Source organism: Jaculus jaculus, chromosome X (assembly GCF_020740685.1).
Source record: "Jaculus jaculus isolate mJacJac1 chromosome X, mJacJac1.mat.Y.cur, whole genome shotgun sequence".
NCBI lineage: Eukaryota > Metazoa > Chordata > Mammalia > Rodentia > Dipodidae > Jaculus > Jaculus jaculus.
Window position 1 is genome coordinate 38,587,588 of NC_059125.1, and position 14,704 is coordinate 38,602,291.

At 37.2% G+C, this 14,704-nt stretch overlaps 1 protein-coding gene across 1 annotated transcript in view; it reads left to right on the top strand.

The window, feature by feature from the left end:
• LOC101610650 (cytochrome b-245 heavy chain) overlaps positions 1-14,704 on the top strand; it is a 42,161-nt gene that overhangs the window by 12,489 nt on the left and 14,968 nt on the right. Inside the window, exons 5-8 of the mRNA XM_004665733.2 lie at positions 3,624-3,708; positions 5,229-5,374; positions 8,218-8,408; positions 12,652-12,781. Of these exons, the coding sequence (XP_004665790.2) occupies positions 3,624-3,708; positions 5,229-5,374; positions 8,218-8,408; positions 12,652-12,781 (552 nt within the window). The remainder of the gene's footprint in view (positions 1-3,623; positions 3,709-5,228; positions 5,375-8,217; positions 8,409-12,651; positions 12,782-14,704) is intronic.

Here is a 14,704-nt window from a genome sequence, read left to right on the forward strand (position 1 = left end):
TCTAGTCATGACAAAAGGAGTAAAAATATAACAGTGTGTCATAGATATGAGGTTAAATGCATATTTGTAGATTTAATCATCCTATTTTTAAGGCCATATGAAAATATAATCCATTTATGCAAACAAATAATCATTACAGGAGTTTTTGGGAGAGTTTTCGAGATAGGGTCTCACTCTAGCCCAAGCTTACCTGGAACTCACTCTGCAGTTCTAGGATGGCCTCGAACTCACAGCAATCCTCCTACATCTGTCTCCCAAGTGCTGGGATTAAAGTCATGCACCATCACACCCAGCCACAGGAGTTTTTTTTAAGGTACATAACGTTTCATCTTCATACAGGATGCATGCCCTCTACTTGGAAACCCAAGTCATATGAACTAAAATGTTAAACACAAATGCAAAATAACATCAAATTCACTTCTCAATGAATCTATGTGGCAGGCCTGAGAGAAGAACTGCAGTTCATTACATAAGTGAGGAAGTGAAAATGAGTACATTGTTCACTGTCATACAGGTAAGTGGTAGGTCAGGATCCAACACGGGTATATATGAAGGCAAAACTTGTTTTCAGATGAACTTTACTACTAAACAAGACATGGGGTGCATGCCTGTAATTCTAGCACTCAGGAGTTAGAAAGAGTAAGAACAGAAGTTCAATGTCATCTTTTGAAGGTCGGTGAGTTTAACACCAGCTTGGTATCCCATGAGATCTTCTGAGAGAGAAGAAAGAAAGAAATAGAAAGGGAGAGAAAGAAAAAAAAAAAAAAGAAGAAGAAAGTAATTAAAAGAGAGGAAAAAAAAAAGAAAAAGACAAAATGTGGCTGTGGAGATGGCTCTGTGGTAAAGGCACTTGCTTTCAAAGCCTGCTGGCCTGGGTTTAATTTCCCAGTACCCAGATCAAACCAGATGAACAATAGGGCACTTGCATCTGGAGTTTGAAGTAGCTAGAGACCTTAGTGTGTGTTCTCTCTCTCTCTCCCTTTTCCTTCATAAATAATTTAAAAACTAATTTAAAATATATAAAAATAATTTTAAAATATATAATTCACTACTACCACTACCATTCATTTTCTAACCCCACTAAACCCATCCTGTGATTCTTAAGAGTCCAATATAGTTTTAACACTCTATTCAGGACTCTATTAGATATAACTACTTCTGTCTAACAAATTTCCACAGATGCAATGGCTTAGAACAACTTAATTTCTCAACTTACAATGATTAATCAGAAGTTCAGTACCCCATGTGTAGCTTCTCTTCTCACGGTGTTGGCATTGCAATCAAGATTCCACTGGGCTGATATCTCATCTGGAAACTGAATAAAAATCCTCTTCCAAAATCTTGGGTATAGCTCAGTGGTAGAGTGCTTACCTAACATGTACAAAGCCCTAAGTTCTATCCCAAGCTCTGCAAAGAAAAATAAACAACAAAAAACCTTTTCCAAGCTTCTTCCTAGCAAAATTCAGCCCATTACTCTTGCTGGCCTGAGGTCCGTGTTTCCTTGTTGGCGGTCATCCAGGCCTTTCTCAGATTCTAGAGGCCCTTCCATTTCTGCCATGTATCTTCATCCAGTTTTCCAGCCAGTACTAGCACCATAAATCCTTTGTGCCTGATTTCCTCCACCTGGGCCTAGATTTCAAGAGTTTATGTGGTTGGATCAGACCCATACACATAATCTCACCCCCCCCCAGGTCAATTTGGGACTTTACATTGGCAAAATCGTTTTATCCATATAACATAAGAAGTGCACAACTGTAATATCTCACTCTATTCACTGGTCCTATCCAAAGTAGAGAGAAAAAAATATTTTAAGGTCATTACCAGTCATCTTAGAATTTTGTCTACCACAGGACTTTTAGAAACTGGAGGAAGATGGCATTGGGAAACAGTGGAAGGATATTTCCTTAATACTGTGGAGAAATTCTCTGGTGTTGCTGAGTCCACTGATAAAGGATAGTGGTAGAGCGATGATAAAATAGCTTTTATTCAGTTTATTCCCTTCTATACCTTTCTTCTACTTCCATTTTGTGGGACAGAGCCTTCAAACTTAAATTCTTGAGTCAGATTTTGAGGACTTAGAATATTAGTAAATATATCCTTGCATTTGACTTGATGAAAAAAGGCATGAGTGACATTGTATAGACAATTGATTTGAGTCCTAGGCAAGATGAGATTTTAATTTTACATAAAAAATAAATCTATAATAAAGACAATATTTATTTTATTGCATGAATGGATAGGTAAAACTATCTGGATTACAGAAGGCACTTGGTATACTTTAATTATTTATTTGGAAGCTTACATGTTTTCTTTACTAGACTTTTTGCAATCCTAAGAAATGCTAATATGGTTTAAATACCATTACCCTTTCAATGTGGCTGAGACATGGTGGAGTCAACACAATTTTCTACAAAATTATATTTATCAAAAATTAGAGTATTTTATTAAAAACAAGTAACTCTTTATTTAAATTGAAAACAGCATTTAGAACCAGGTATTTAAAACATCTAGTATACTTTTGGTTCCTCACTGTGTTTAAAAAGCCCCCTGAAGTTTTGTGACAATACATTTAGATTCTAGAACAACCATTAGTTACTTTTCCAGAGATTAAGGCTCTATTTGAACCATCAACCAGTTTTTTTATGCTTGGAGCCTTGGCATGAATCTAGATTCAAATTCACAACATCTAACATATGTAGGTAGGACAAAGAAATATAGAACAAAATATTATTTTGCATGTCAAGGCAATCATAAATAATGAAATCCTGGTATATTGCAAACTGTAGTGAGATAGTATGGATTTAAGTCCTGGCTCAGCCACTAAGGCAAGATAATCAACTTTGTTTCCTCATCTTTTTTTTTTGTTTGTTTGTTTTTTTGAGGTAGGGTCTCACTCTAGCTCAGGCTGACCTGGAATTTACTATGTAATCTCAGGGTGGACTCAAACTCATGGCGATCCTCCTACCTCTGCCTTGTTTCCTCATCTTTTATGTGATGATAATAAAGGTACCTCCCTAGTAAGACTGACATAAGAATTATGTGAGTCAATGAACTTAAAATACCTAAAGCAGTTCCTTGATAAATATTAGTCACTGTTATTTTGATTTGGTATATGACAATGACCTTCCTTGTGATGTCTGTGACATGCATGAGCAAGTCAACCCTCTTCTCTCCTTCCACAATGTCTATGTAATACAACAATACCACTCAAGAACTATTCACTTGTTCTATCTAGTACTATTTGTTCACTTGTCTTTGTCCCTACTAGACACCCATGTATGTAAAAGTAGGCCTACTCTTTGTTAATTCTACAACTCTTGTTTATTTTCTGTCAAAATTCAGAGTTTGTTTTTAATTGATAGTTTTATACAATGTACTAGTAGATTCCAGGCAGGACTTCATGGCCCTGGCATAAAAACAGTAAACATACTAGTTAAGCTGACTAACTGAACTGGGAGAGCAGGCTACCCCTTTCTAAGTCTGTTTTCTATCTATCAAGCACAGAGAAAGATATTGCTTGTACAGTTGTGTAGATTAGATGAAGTGCTACGTGTAAAATGTAAAAGGCAGATAGAAAGCCTTTATGTTAACAATTTCAATTCCATTCATTCTTTCTTCCCAAGTGTTGCTCAACAAGAATTCGAAGACAATTGGACAGGAACATCACATTTCATAAAATGGTGGCATGGATGATAGCACTTCACTCTGGTAAGTTTATTAAGACATTCAATATTTCAAAAAAATTGAAACTAGAGGTTACCCTCTCTTCTTAGTCCCTATATGGATGAGTCTTTACAGGTCAATTATAACATAGTCAGATATGAGAATTTTCAAATGTATTCAAAATTCTTATTTTGTTACTGGATATGAGAATTAACTGCTTCAGGTCTTAATCTTTTTTTTTAATCATAGGATCTGCCTATAAAAATTAAATTGCAATACGCTTATAAACAGTCACCTCTGGTGGCCTTATCACTTCATTTCTTTGTAGCATAAAATGTGTTTTTTGGTCCACATATGACAGTTTTAATTTATTCTACAAAATTAAGTGATTACACATGTAGACTTTGTTTTTGCAGTAAATCTATAGAAATATCAGCCCATAAATTTACAAGACCTTAAGAGAGCTCTTGCTAGTTATAGACCTCCATTATGATTACTACTGCCTTATCGTATGTATACATATAATAATAGGTATATGTATTTATATATTATACATTATTACCACAATTACTATGGTAGGTATAAGGTGTATACCTAGGACTTTGATACAGTCTCCATGAATTCACTTCAGTAATTCAATTTCCAGACAATATTAACGAACAAAACGAGTATATACTCTGTGCTTAGAGAGTTTATCCGTTACCTAAGTGAAATAATCTTAGATTAGAGGTGTTTAGCTGGGTCCTCTTCTATTAGATAATACAGGCCTTTTGAGTTGTGACAAGTTACATAATTCTAATGAATTATATAATATCCTGTTGGTCAGTAGCATACTGTACTAGTAATCACTGCAAGTTTGTGTACCAAACATCTTGGATTTGAGTCCTACTTCTACCACTTCTGGGTAGGTGACCATGGATAAGCTGTTACAGCAGTCTGTGCCCTAGTTTTCTCATCTTCAAGATGAACTGATTTTAATTGTACTTATATTGCTATGTCAATGTACGGATTAAACAGTGTTTGGCTCCTAGAAAGCCCTATGTAAGTGATAATGAAACAGTGGATGCAATTTGTACTTATGGTCATTGGTTTTTATCAGTATAATTATATTTGCAACCTCTTTCTAGAGGTAATTTCAGAATTAGATGAATGGACCAGTTGTTAACCAAATATAACATGAGTTTTTTGTTTCTGTTTTTGTTTTTGTTGTTTCCAGGAGTGCTTTCTGTTTAAGGGAGCTCTCCAAGAATCTGAGGCTTTTTGTAAAATCTTAGATATTGGTTTCATCTTTTAAAGAGTATTCAAGGAGGCAAAACCTTCATTTTACAAATGAGGAAACCAAGACCAGAGTGGTTATGTAATTTTCCCCACAATCCTACTAATACAAAAGACCAGACTCACTACAACTGTCTTGCTTCTCTGGGTATGGATACCCAGTTCCTGTTTATAGCATCCTCAGCTATGCTTTTGTCCTATTCTATGACTTATACAATCAGAAGCTGTGGCCAAAAACTAGGTTACAATAAATCTCTTCACCCTCTTTGTTTATCTTTTCTGCCCTCTAGCAATTCATACCATTGCCCATCTGTTCAATGTGGAATGGTGTGTGAATGCCCGTGTCAAGGATTCAGATCCATACTCCATAGCACTCTCTGAGATTGGAGACAAAAAGAATGAAACTTATCTCAATTTTGCTAGAGAAAAAATCAAGGTAAGCCTCTCCTGTCATAATTCAGATGTTCCCTTGACTATTAAGACAGAAGTCTGTGTTTTTCTGAGTAAACAATCCTATTTAGCCAGAATAATAAACACCAAAGTTGGATAATAGTCAAAATGTAAGTTCAGGGAAAATGTCTCCCAAGTTCCTGATCTCATGTGTGCAAGCTTCCCAGATAGATAGTTACCATGTACCTAGGTTCTCCTGTGAGAAATTTTGTGTGCAGAGCCTGAAGCAACTCATGTTTACCCATGACTTTGCTTACTAGTCAAACAAAGTAAAGGATTTATGTCTTATCAAAGTTGAGTTCACTACTTGATATGGTGAAAGAGACCACATACAATGAAGAAATGGGAGGGGCACCTAGGGGAATATTTGGAAGACTTTCTACGTACTTGTGTTAGATGGTTTGAGAGAGGCTTTAAAAAGCACAGAATTGCTGTGCATCAGGTATGTTCTGAAATTGAAGATAGTTCTAGAATTACTGTCATATTTTTTTTCTAGAAGGCAGAAAGAGCAGAACGCAGCTAACTCTATGACAGATAAAGAAGAAGTGGTCACACAGGTTTTGTTGAGGCTCGAACATGGTTTCAGAATAATCTTCTTGTCAGCCCACCACAGTTGTAGTGTGAATTTATTTGATGTTGATGTTCTATGAAATTACTCATATGTATTTGAGAACACCCTGGCCTAGGTGTTAGTGTCAGGTCATCTACCACCTGAAAGTTGTTAATGGGTGATTTTGTTCTTAACTGCAACATTTGAGGCATGGCCTGTTATGTCTGTTAAATGTTATTTTTTGGTAACCTGAGAATAACTTAGCAATTTTCTGAGGACAGCCATGACATTATCCAGAAGCAAGAACCTCTTTCCTTCCATGAGTTATTGAAACTCCATAAACTCCTAGAAATTCCCCAAACAATTTTCTAAATTACATTAATGTCCACTGAATTTCAAACACATTTCCCTGTCCTTAGGAAAATAATGACAAGAAAAGACTCCTAATGTTGCCCAAATTGTTATTCACAATCTAATATGAGAAAAAAATAATACCTAATTTGCTTAGGAACAAAATAAAACAGTATCAAACAGAACAAATTCTTTTTCTATGGTGTCTTAGATGACTTTTCTTTACATTAATCAGTTTGCTCAGTGTATATAGAGTGACATTGTGAGCATGTCAAGTGAACTGACACTGTCATGCTCTGCCCAGATCTTTTTGAGCCACTTATACTATATTTGAACTCCCCAGAGTACTTTCATTTTTAATTCTTCCTCTAAGGTCTGCCCTGGGGACACCAGTGTCCCTTTACCCACATGATGAGATCTGGAAGGACCTGAATGGTTACTTCTCCTTGTGGGTAGTCCTTAGCTAATAACTGATAAGTACAAGTTATGAAACCCAGTTTCTTCCCCTAGAGTCAGGATTAACTCCTAAGTATGGCTTACACTTGAATGGTATGAAAAACCCAAGTCAGCAATTCTCTTATCCTTATTCCATGGCACTCACTTTCTGAGATTGGAGACCAAAAGAATGTCAGAGTGTCACAGGGGATAGCTTTAGCCTGACCCTGTACATGAGGGTCCATCACAGCCTGTTCTAGACAACCTGTGCTCCATGTCTCTTCCCAGCTGAAAATGATCTGGCTTACACATTTTACCATTTTTATTTTTAGTTTCCTGGAAATGGGGAGAGTGAGAGCATTTGTAGGGTCAGGCTGAAGCTATCACCTATGAAACTTTATCTGACAGCTTTCTCTTACCTGACTTTTCCCTCCCACCTGGCCTATTCCTCATTTGATTGCCAATTTCTCTTGGAGCATATTCTTTCTAAATCACTTGCCCATCAGCCCTCATCTCAGAGTTGGCTTGTGGTAATGATAGGTATTCCCAGGATACATTTGCAAACTTAGTGCTGTGGTACTTTCCAAGTTAAAAGCAGAAAGACCTTCAGAGATCTCTAGACCACTTTTTTATTAGACCAGTTCATTATTTGATACTCCATTAGCAATATCTGAATGTGTCTTTTCTTATTTCCTATAACTTCACAACAATGTGAGAGTTTAAATTTGGAAATGTCTACTTCAACTAAACATCTCTGTAAAGAATGATTAGGATTATCCAAAGGAGAGATGAAAATACCTATTAAAAAAACCCTTAAAATAGGCAGTTCTGAGGCTGAGAGCCTAGCAAATGTAGATGTGGTACATATATACAATGGAATTCTACTCAGCAGTAAGGAAAAATGATATAATTAAATTTGTGGGAAAATAGATGAACTTGGAGCAGATCATAGTAAGCAAACTCACACAAGCTCAGAAAGACAAACACCACATGTTGTCAGTCATTTGTGGTTCCTAAACTGGAACAGGTTGAGTTGCAGGCATACCTGACAAGAAACTTGAGGGACAGATAAGAGGAATAGAAGGGTTTGGGGGAGAGGAATGGGAGGGCAGGAGGAGATATTCACAAAACCAAATCCAAAATGAATTGGTATCATAGAACCTTTCCTCCTGGATAGCAGACTAAAAGATATAATTCTCATTAGGAGTATGGAGAATCGTCTGGTAAGATGGGCCCTGGAGTGGGTGGGATGAAGTCTAACCCTAAAACATTTGGCTCTGGCCTATAATTCCCAGTACTACCCACACTGAGCTATTTATTGGAGAGACCTACAAGGTCCCCAAAACATGACAGGCTTCTGTCATAGCATTTGATTATCTACCTAAGGTAAAAGGAGAGCCTAAAACTAACGCGCACGCGTGTGTGTGTGTGTGTGTGTGTGTGTGTGTGTGTGTGTATGTGTGTGTGTGTTTGTGTGCATTTATGTTTTACAGAACCCTGAAGGGGGCTTATATGTGGCTGTGACACGGTTGGCTGGCATCACTGGAATTGTCATCACGCTGTGTCTCATATTAATTATTACCTCCTCCACCAAAACCATCAGGAGGTCTTACTTTGAAGTGTTCTGGTACACACACCATCTTTTTGTGATCTTCTTCATAGGTCTTGCCATCCATGGAGCAGAGTGAGTTGAGTTTTTTTTTTTTTTAACTCCATAACCAAAATCTTTAGGTCATTCAATTTCTATGTGTGCTGCCCAATTAGAAGCATAGTGACTTACCTGCTTGTGTGTGGTCAGCATATTTTGTGGGTGAATGTGAGAAAACAGCAAAGTTCAGGTCAGCAGAAACAGTAGTACTTTTACTTTCCCACATCCAGTTACCTTACAATGAAATCTTTTAAAGCAAGCTTGAAAAAAAAAAAAAAACCACCAAATTCTTAGTATCACGGTAAGTGTATAAAACATAGTGAGAGCTCTGGTGAGGTCATGGTTATCTAACACACTATCTCCTGTGGTTTAATTACTAGTGAATTAAACAAAATTCCAAACTAGAGGAATGATTAATAATTTGAAGGGTTTTTCCTTTGTTCAAATAGTTTCTCTTAAGTCAACAGTCATTTACTGGTTGTCTACTGCATAGGAAGTGCTATTTCAGGAACTGTGGGAAATACAAGCTAGAAAAACACATGAATGTTGCTTCCAAACTTTCCTAATATAATAAAACTAACAGCTAACTTCTACTAAACATTTGCTACACATCAATTTCTATGTTAAGATTTTGATATTCAGTATGTCTTTTAACCCCCACTAGTATGTAGATGCTTTTACAATTCTCATTGTCAAGTACCTGAAAATAACTGTAAAATATGTGGGCCAGGCCACACTCCCAGTTCCTAATTGGCCTAGAGCACAGGTGGTCTAGAGCAGGCTGTGTTGAATATTCTCATAGACATACTTAGTGTCTGAGTGTGTACTTTGATATCAGGTTTCCTTTTTCTACTGTTTCACAACACCTGCACACAAAACCAGGCTAGGGGAAGTTCTCTGGTGGGTGTAGGGTTCCAGGAAATTTAGTGTGGGGAAAATAGATATGCAAGGCTCTCACTCTATTCAGAGCAAAATAGGCTAGCAGTGACCAAGACTTGAGAGTGAAAAAGGGAAGGATGAGGATAACTTCTGCAGGCATTTAACCTACTTCCTGATTCTGACCGGTGATAAACTCTTTCTAAGTACTGAAAAATTTGTAGGGGTGAAGAATCTACTGACTCTGTTAAAGCAGCTCCTTCTCTTTAAATGAGACTTGTTCACAATGTAGCTAACTCAGAGAATCCTCACGTTGCTGGAATGAAATCAGGCACAGTTATGGGAGGAAGGAAGTTTATTTTGAAGCTTACAGATCCAGGGGAAATTTCATAATGGCAGAAGTTCTCCCCCACCCTCCTTTTACAGGACCAAGGAGAGAGAGAGAGAGAGAGAGAGAGAGAGAGAGAGAGAGAGAGAGAGAGAGAGAGAGAGAGAGAGAGAGAGAGAGAGAGATTGAGAAGCCATCACCAACACACCTGCACAAGCAAGAACACTAAGAACTCCAGGCAAAGCTCTAGCTCTTTGCATATCTTAGGCTGAAATTCAAAATCTGCCTCCACAGTAACACCTCCTTCAGCCAGGTCACAGGAGATCCAAGAAGCTTTAATAAAACTCCTAAATCTTTTGGGGAACATCCACCCAAACTACCACACCTACAGAAGAGAAGGAATTTCTTCTCTCTCATTTAGTAATCCCACAACTTCCTGTCCATATAGTGGTAAAAATATCTGCCTTTCTGTGGAAGACACATTTCTTTACATTATTTGATAATTACACTGGCTAATTGTTTGCTCAGTCTTATGACTAGATACCAGCTCAACTATAATTAACTGTTAAGCTGGGTGTGGTGGTGCATGCCTTTAATCCCAGCACTCAGGAGGCAGAGGTAGGTGGATCGCCTTGAGTTCAAGACCACCCCGAGACTACATAGTGAATTCCAGGTCAGCCTGGACTAAAGTGAGACCCTACCTTGAAAAAAAACAAAAAAAAATTAAAAATCAAGTTAAAGTTTTCCATCTGACAATGCTTATATCAGTTCTCAGATCTGAGAAATGGAGATTTTAATTTTGAAAGAGCTGAAATTTGAGTTGGGTCTATTCTTAAAATTACACATCCCAAGGTAAGCATTGAAAGCTGAGGAGCTTGACTGGGGAGCAGCCACCTGAATATCAGCACCATCCCTCAGATGAACTCCAAAACCATAAGAGACCTTGCGTCCCCTGTGATGGGAAGGTCCTAGGCACTTTTTCCTGATAGCTTGTAAGTCCTGGTTTTGTAAATAGTCCTTTAGCATACACCGTGAAACCTCCTCTCAGACTAATTTCCTAAATGTATATAAAAAATAAAGCTATTCATTTTTCAAAAAAAAATATGTCTGAGAGGTAGGAGGATCACTGTGAGTGAGTTTAAGTGCAGCCTGGGACTACAGAGTGAGTTCTAGTTCCACCTGGGCTAGAGTGAGTCCCTGTCTTGAAAAAAAAAAAAAACAAATCCAGGTCTGCAGACTTCTTGATATTAAGACAAGAAATTCAATTTTATTCTACCAGTTATTCCATATGAACTAGATAATGAAAACTTTTCATAGTGATTTTCTCTTGGAATCCTTTATATCACATTTTCATGCTTCATGTCAGTTGATTTTATACCTGAAATAACTGAAGCTCAAAAGAACCTAATTTTCTCAGGAACACCAATCTAGTAATGGGTGGAATTGAGATAAAAACTCAAGGCTTTCTTTCTGCCCCCCGCCACATAACAGGATTATTTTCACCAAATAATCTACTTTGAGTTATTATGATCATATAAGATTTTAGTGATAATCTATGACTCTCAACCTTGTAATGAGGATTAACTGAGCTAATTGGTGCCTTTTTTCAAGCATAGCCATAATAAGTGTTCTATGCATGGTAATTATGTTCACTAAGATCCAGTGGTTAATTTCCATTAATTAAACCATTATCAAAATATAACAAATAGCATTTTATTTTTTAAATTTTTTTGTTTTATGTTTATTTATTTATTTGAAAGCAACAGACAGAGAAAGAGGCAGAGAGAGAGATAGAGACAGAGAGAGAGAGAGGAGAGGAGAATGGGCATGCCAGGGCTTCCAGCCACTGCAAACGAACTTCAGACGCATGTGCCCCTTTGTGTATCTGGCCTATGTGGGTCCTGGGGAATTGAGCCTTGAACCAGGGTCCTTAGGCTTCACAGGCAAGTGCTTAACCGCTAAGCCATCTCTCCAGCCCCACAAATAGCATTTTAAATTTTAGGTTTCCAATGCAAAGTTCTACAAGTGAACTTCTGTGTCTCTTCTATATTCTAAAGACCTTGTCATTTATGTTCTTTGAAGTCAAGAAGACAAGTTACTTAATTTTTGTCTCTCTCTCTTATCATTAATAATCTAGAATTATCTTATACTTTAGTAATTTGTCAATTAATATTTATTGAGTTGAAGTAAATGAGCTTCAAGCACTTCAAGATCACAATGTTGGTGCTGGTGTCTATGCGAATGGCATAATCTCTTTGTAATCTCTTTAGGGTTAGATATTCTCAATGCAATTTCAGCCTTTTGGCTTAATTTAAAGGTTTTGTGAAACAAGGTCTCATTTTATAGACAAGATTCCCCTGGTACTTACTATAAGTGCCTGGCTTTCCTCAAAATTACAATCCTCTTGCCTTAGCCTCTGTAGTTTAGAGGCTACTATGACCAGCCTAGCCAAATTTCAAGCCCACAAATAAAGCACTTGTAATCCAACAGCCAGTATGTATGACTGTATGGGTTGTGCACTATAAACAAAGTGCATCACCAAAGAGAAGAATGATAGCCTATACTCTGCTGGCCACCAATTTGGCCTGTCCTCACAGAAGGAGAGGGAGCCTTTTCTAATGTGCACAAATTTGCTTTATGTATTTAGAGTCATCCTGCTATAGTTGCCATTGTTTCTGGTTTTGTGTATTTTTTATAGATGAAGATATTACATGATACAGAAGCACATTATTCTTTTAAGAAAACATGTATTGGTAATCTGTGACTTACCCTCTATAATGTCACATACAGATAGTCTTTGTGTCACTGTACATATTTTGTCCATTGTTCTGGATCACACATTTTCTTTCTGTTCTAATTTATTTACTGTGGGTAATACACCATTAAAAATATGAGGTCTCTCTTAGGGTACTAAAAATTTGTCCAGAATTTGAGTTGAGGGAATAGTTTACTGGCATATTATCTAGCACATATGAGAACCTGGATATCACAAAAGTGCTGTGACTCAAAAAACACTATCAGCTTAATTTCTTGCCATTAAATTATGTAGACTTACCACATGTTTGTTTTCCTCAGACGAATTGTTCGTGGGCAGACTGAAGAGAGTATGAAATACCATAATATATCAATCTGTCATAATAAAATCTCAGAATGGGGAAAAATAAGTGAATGTCCAGTACCACAGTTCTCTGGGAACCCTCCTATGGTATGTACAATTTATTGTTGCTGCTACAGTTTTATTATTAGTAGTATTCAAACAATATCTAACAGCCATGCACAAATACCATAGAACTTCTAAATATTGTTCCTACTTTTCATCATACACTCACACATACATGTGTGTGTGTTTGTGTGTGTGTGTGTATTTCTTCTTGAAAAATGAGCTTTGCATTGGCCTGTTGTCATTGTTTTGATATGAAGCTTGGAAAATCAGTGTTTTTTAAAATTGCTACTTGGGTTTAAGAGGTTCCACCTCTTTTTATATGGGTATAAAGGCAAACTTAGGGAGTCTATCCTGAATTGATTTGTATATTTCAAGCAGATAAACTGTAAGAACCTGTGGACCTCTTTGGGTACTACAAATTCATGCTTTCTACACGGCTTTCAGAAATGTTAAGGATATTGATGAAGTGCCCTGTAGACATTTTGAGGTCTAGTCTATCAGGCCTTGTGGAGGCTTGACAATGAAAATCACACACACAAACAATAGCAGTCACCTGATGATAGGGCAGATATGAGACAAGAGTGACCTAGGGAAACATGGTGAAATACTTGCTTTCTCCTATAGAGAGTTTGTCAGGTCCGTGTATTCTTTATATCTCTGCTCCATAAACCGATAAATGGGTCATATACCTTTGTAACATTTCTTCTGTTGGCAGACAATAAGTATGCTTTGCTGGTTATTGTGCTAGTCACTGGCATAAAAATTAAACAAAAGTCAACATTTGTCTGGGGCTTTCAAAGAGGGGTATAACTTTTTTCTTAAGGATGGTATAGCATAAACACAAATTTCTCAACCCAGTTTTTTCTTTTCTCTTTTTTCTTACTTTCTTGACATAGAAATATTCTTCCACTAGAAATAAAGAACATAAATAACAATGTCTTTGAACATCCTTGTTTATTAGTGAAATCAAGCAGACATACCACTGAACTGACTCCACTAAATTCAGATATCATGTAGGATAAAAACGGAACAATATTGTCATCCCCTTTTATGGTATGAGGAAAGCAAACTTCTTTAGTGACAACTGAAATAACAGTTCTCTTTTTTCTCAGACAGCTGCCTCAAAAGAGCCTCTAGGTGTCTGGGACTTTAGGAAGCAATGTATACATCTGAGTCCATCCAATGTCATGACCCCATAGTGGCACCCACGAAACAAATAGGAGATGGTTGATTTTTAAAATTTTTTTTGTTTATTTTTATTTATTTATTTGAGAGCAATAGACAGAGAAAGAGGCAGAGAGAGAGAGAGAGAGAGAGAATGGGCGCGCCAGGGCTTCCAGCCACTGCAGACAAATTCCAGACACATGCACCCCCTTGTGCATCTGACTAACGTGGGTACTGGGGAATCAAGCCTCAAACCAGAGTCCTTAGGCTTCACAGGCAAGCACTTAACCGCTAAGCCATCTCTCCAGCACGATGGTTGATTTTAAAGTATTTGTCTCTTGAAGATAAAGTCCAACAGCAAAACATGTCTGACCTTGGGTGCAGATATTGTTCAACTTTGGTTAGAAATGTGGACATTCAAGTGCTCTCAAAGTCCAACAATAAGTTTTTCACACAGATCACTTGTAAAATTATAGGAAGCATACCTCGATCTCCCCTACCCTGGAAACCATTCTGCAAAGTGATAATTTATTTACTTGTAAATGTTTTGCTACTAGGAACCCAACTGGTCACATCCTAGGGAAGATCTGTTTGATCTCAATGCCTTTATAGAGCCAACAATGCTACAAATCCATTCCCTTATTATGAAACACTGTATCTTCTGACCAGAAGGGTAACTATAGAAGTTTTAAAATCTTTGCATGTGTCCCCATTCATCAAATGCATTGCATAGCTCATAGAATTTACCAGATATTGAAGAAATAGCTGAATTCTTGAACAAAATCTGCCATCTTTCAGAAG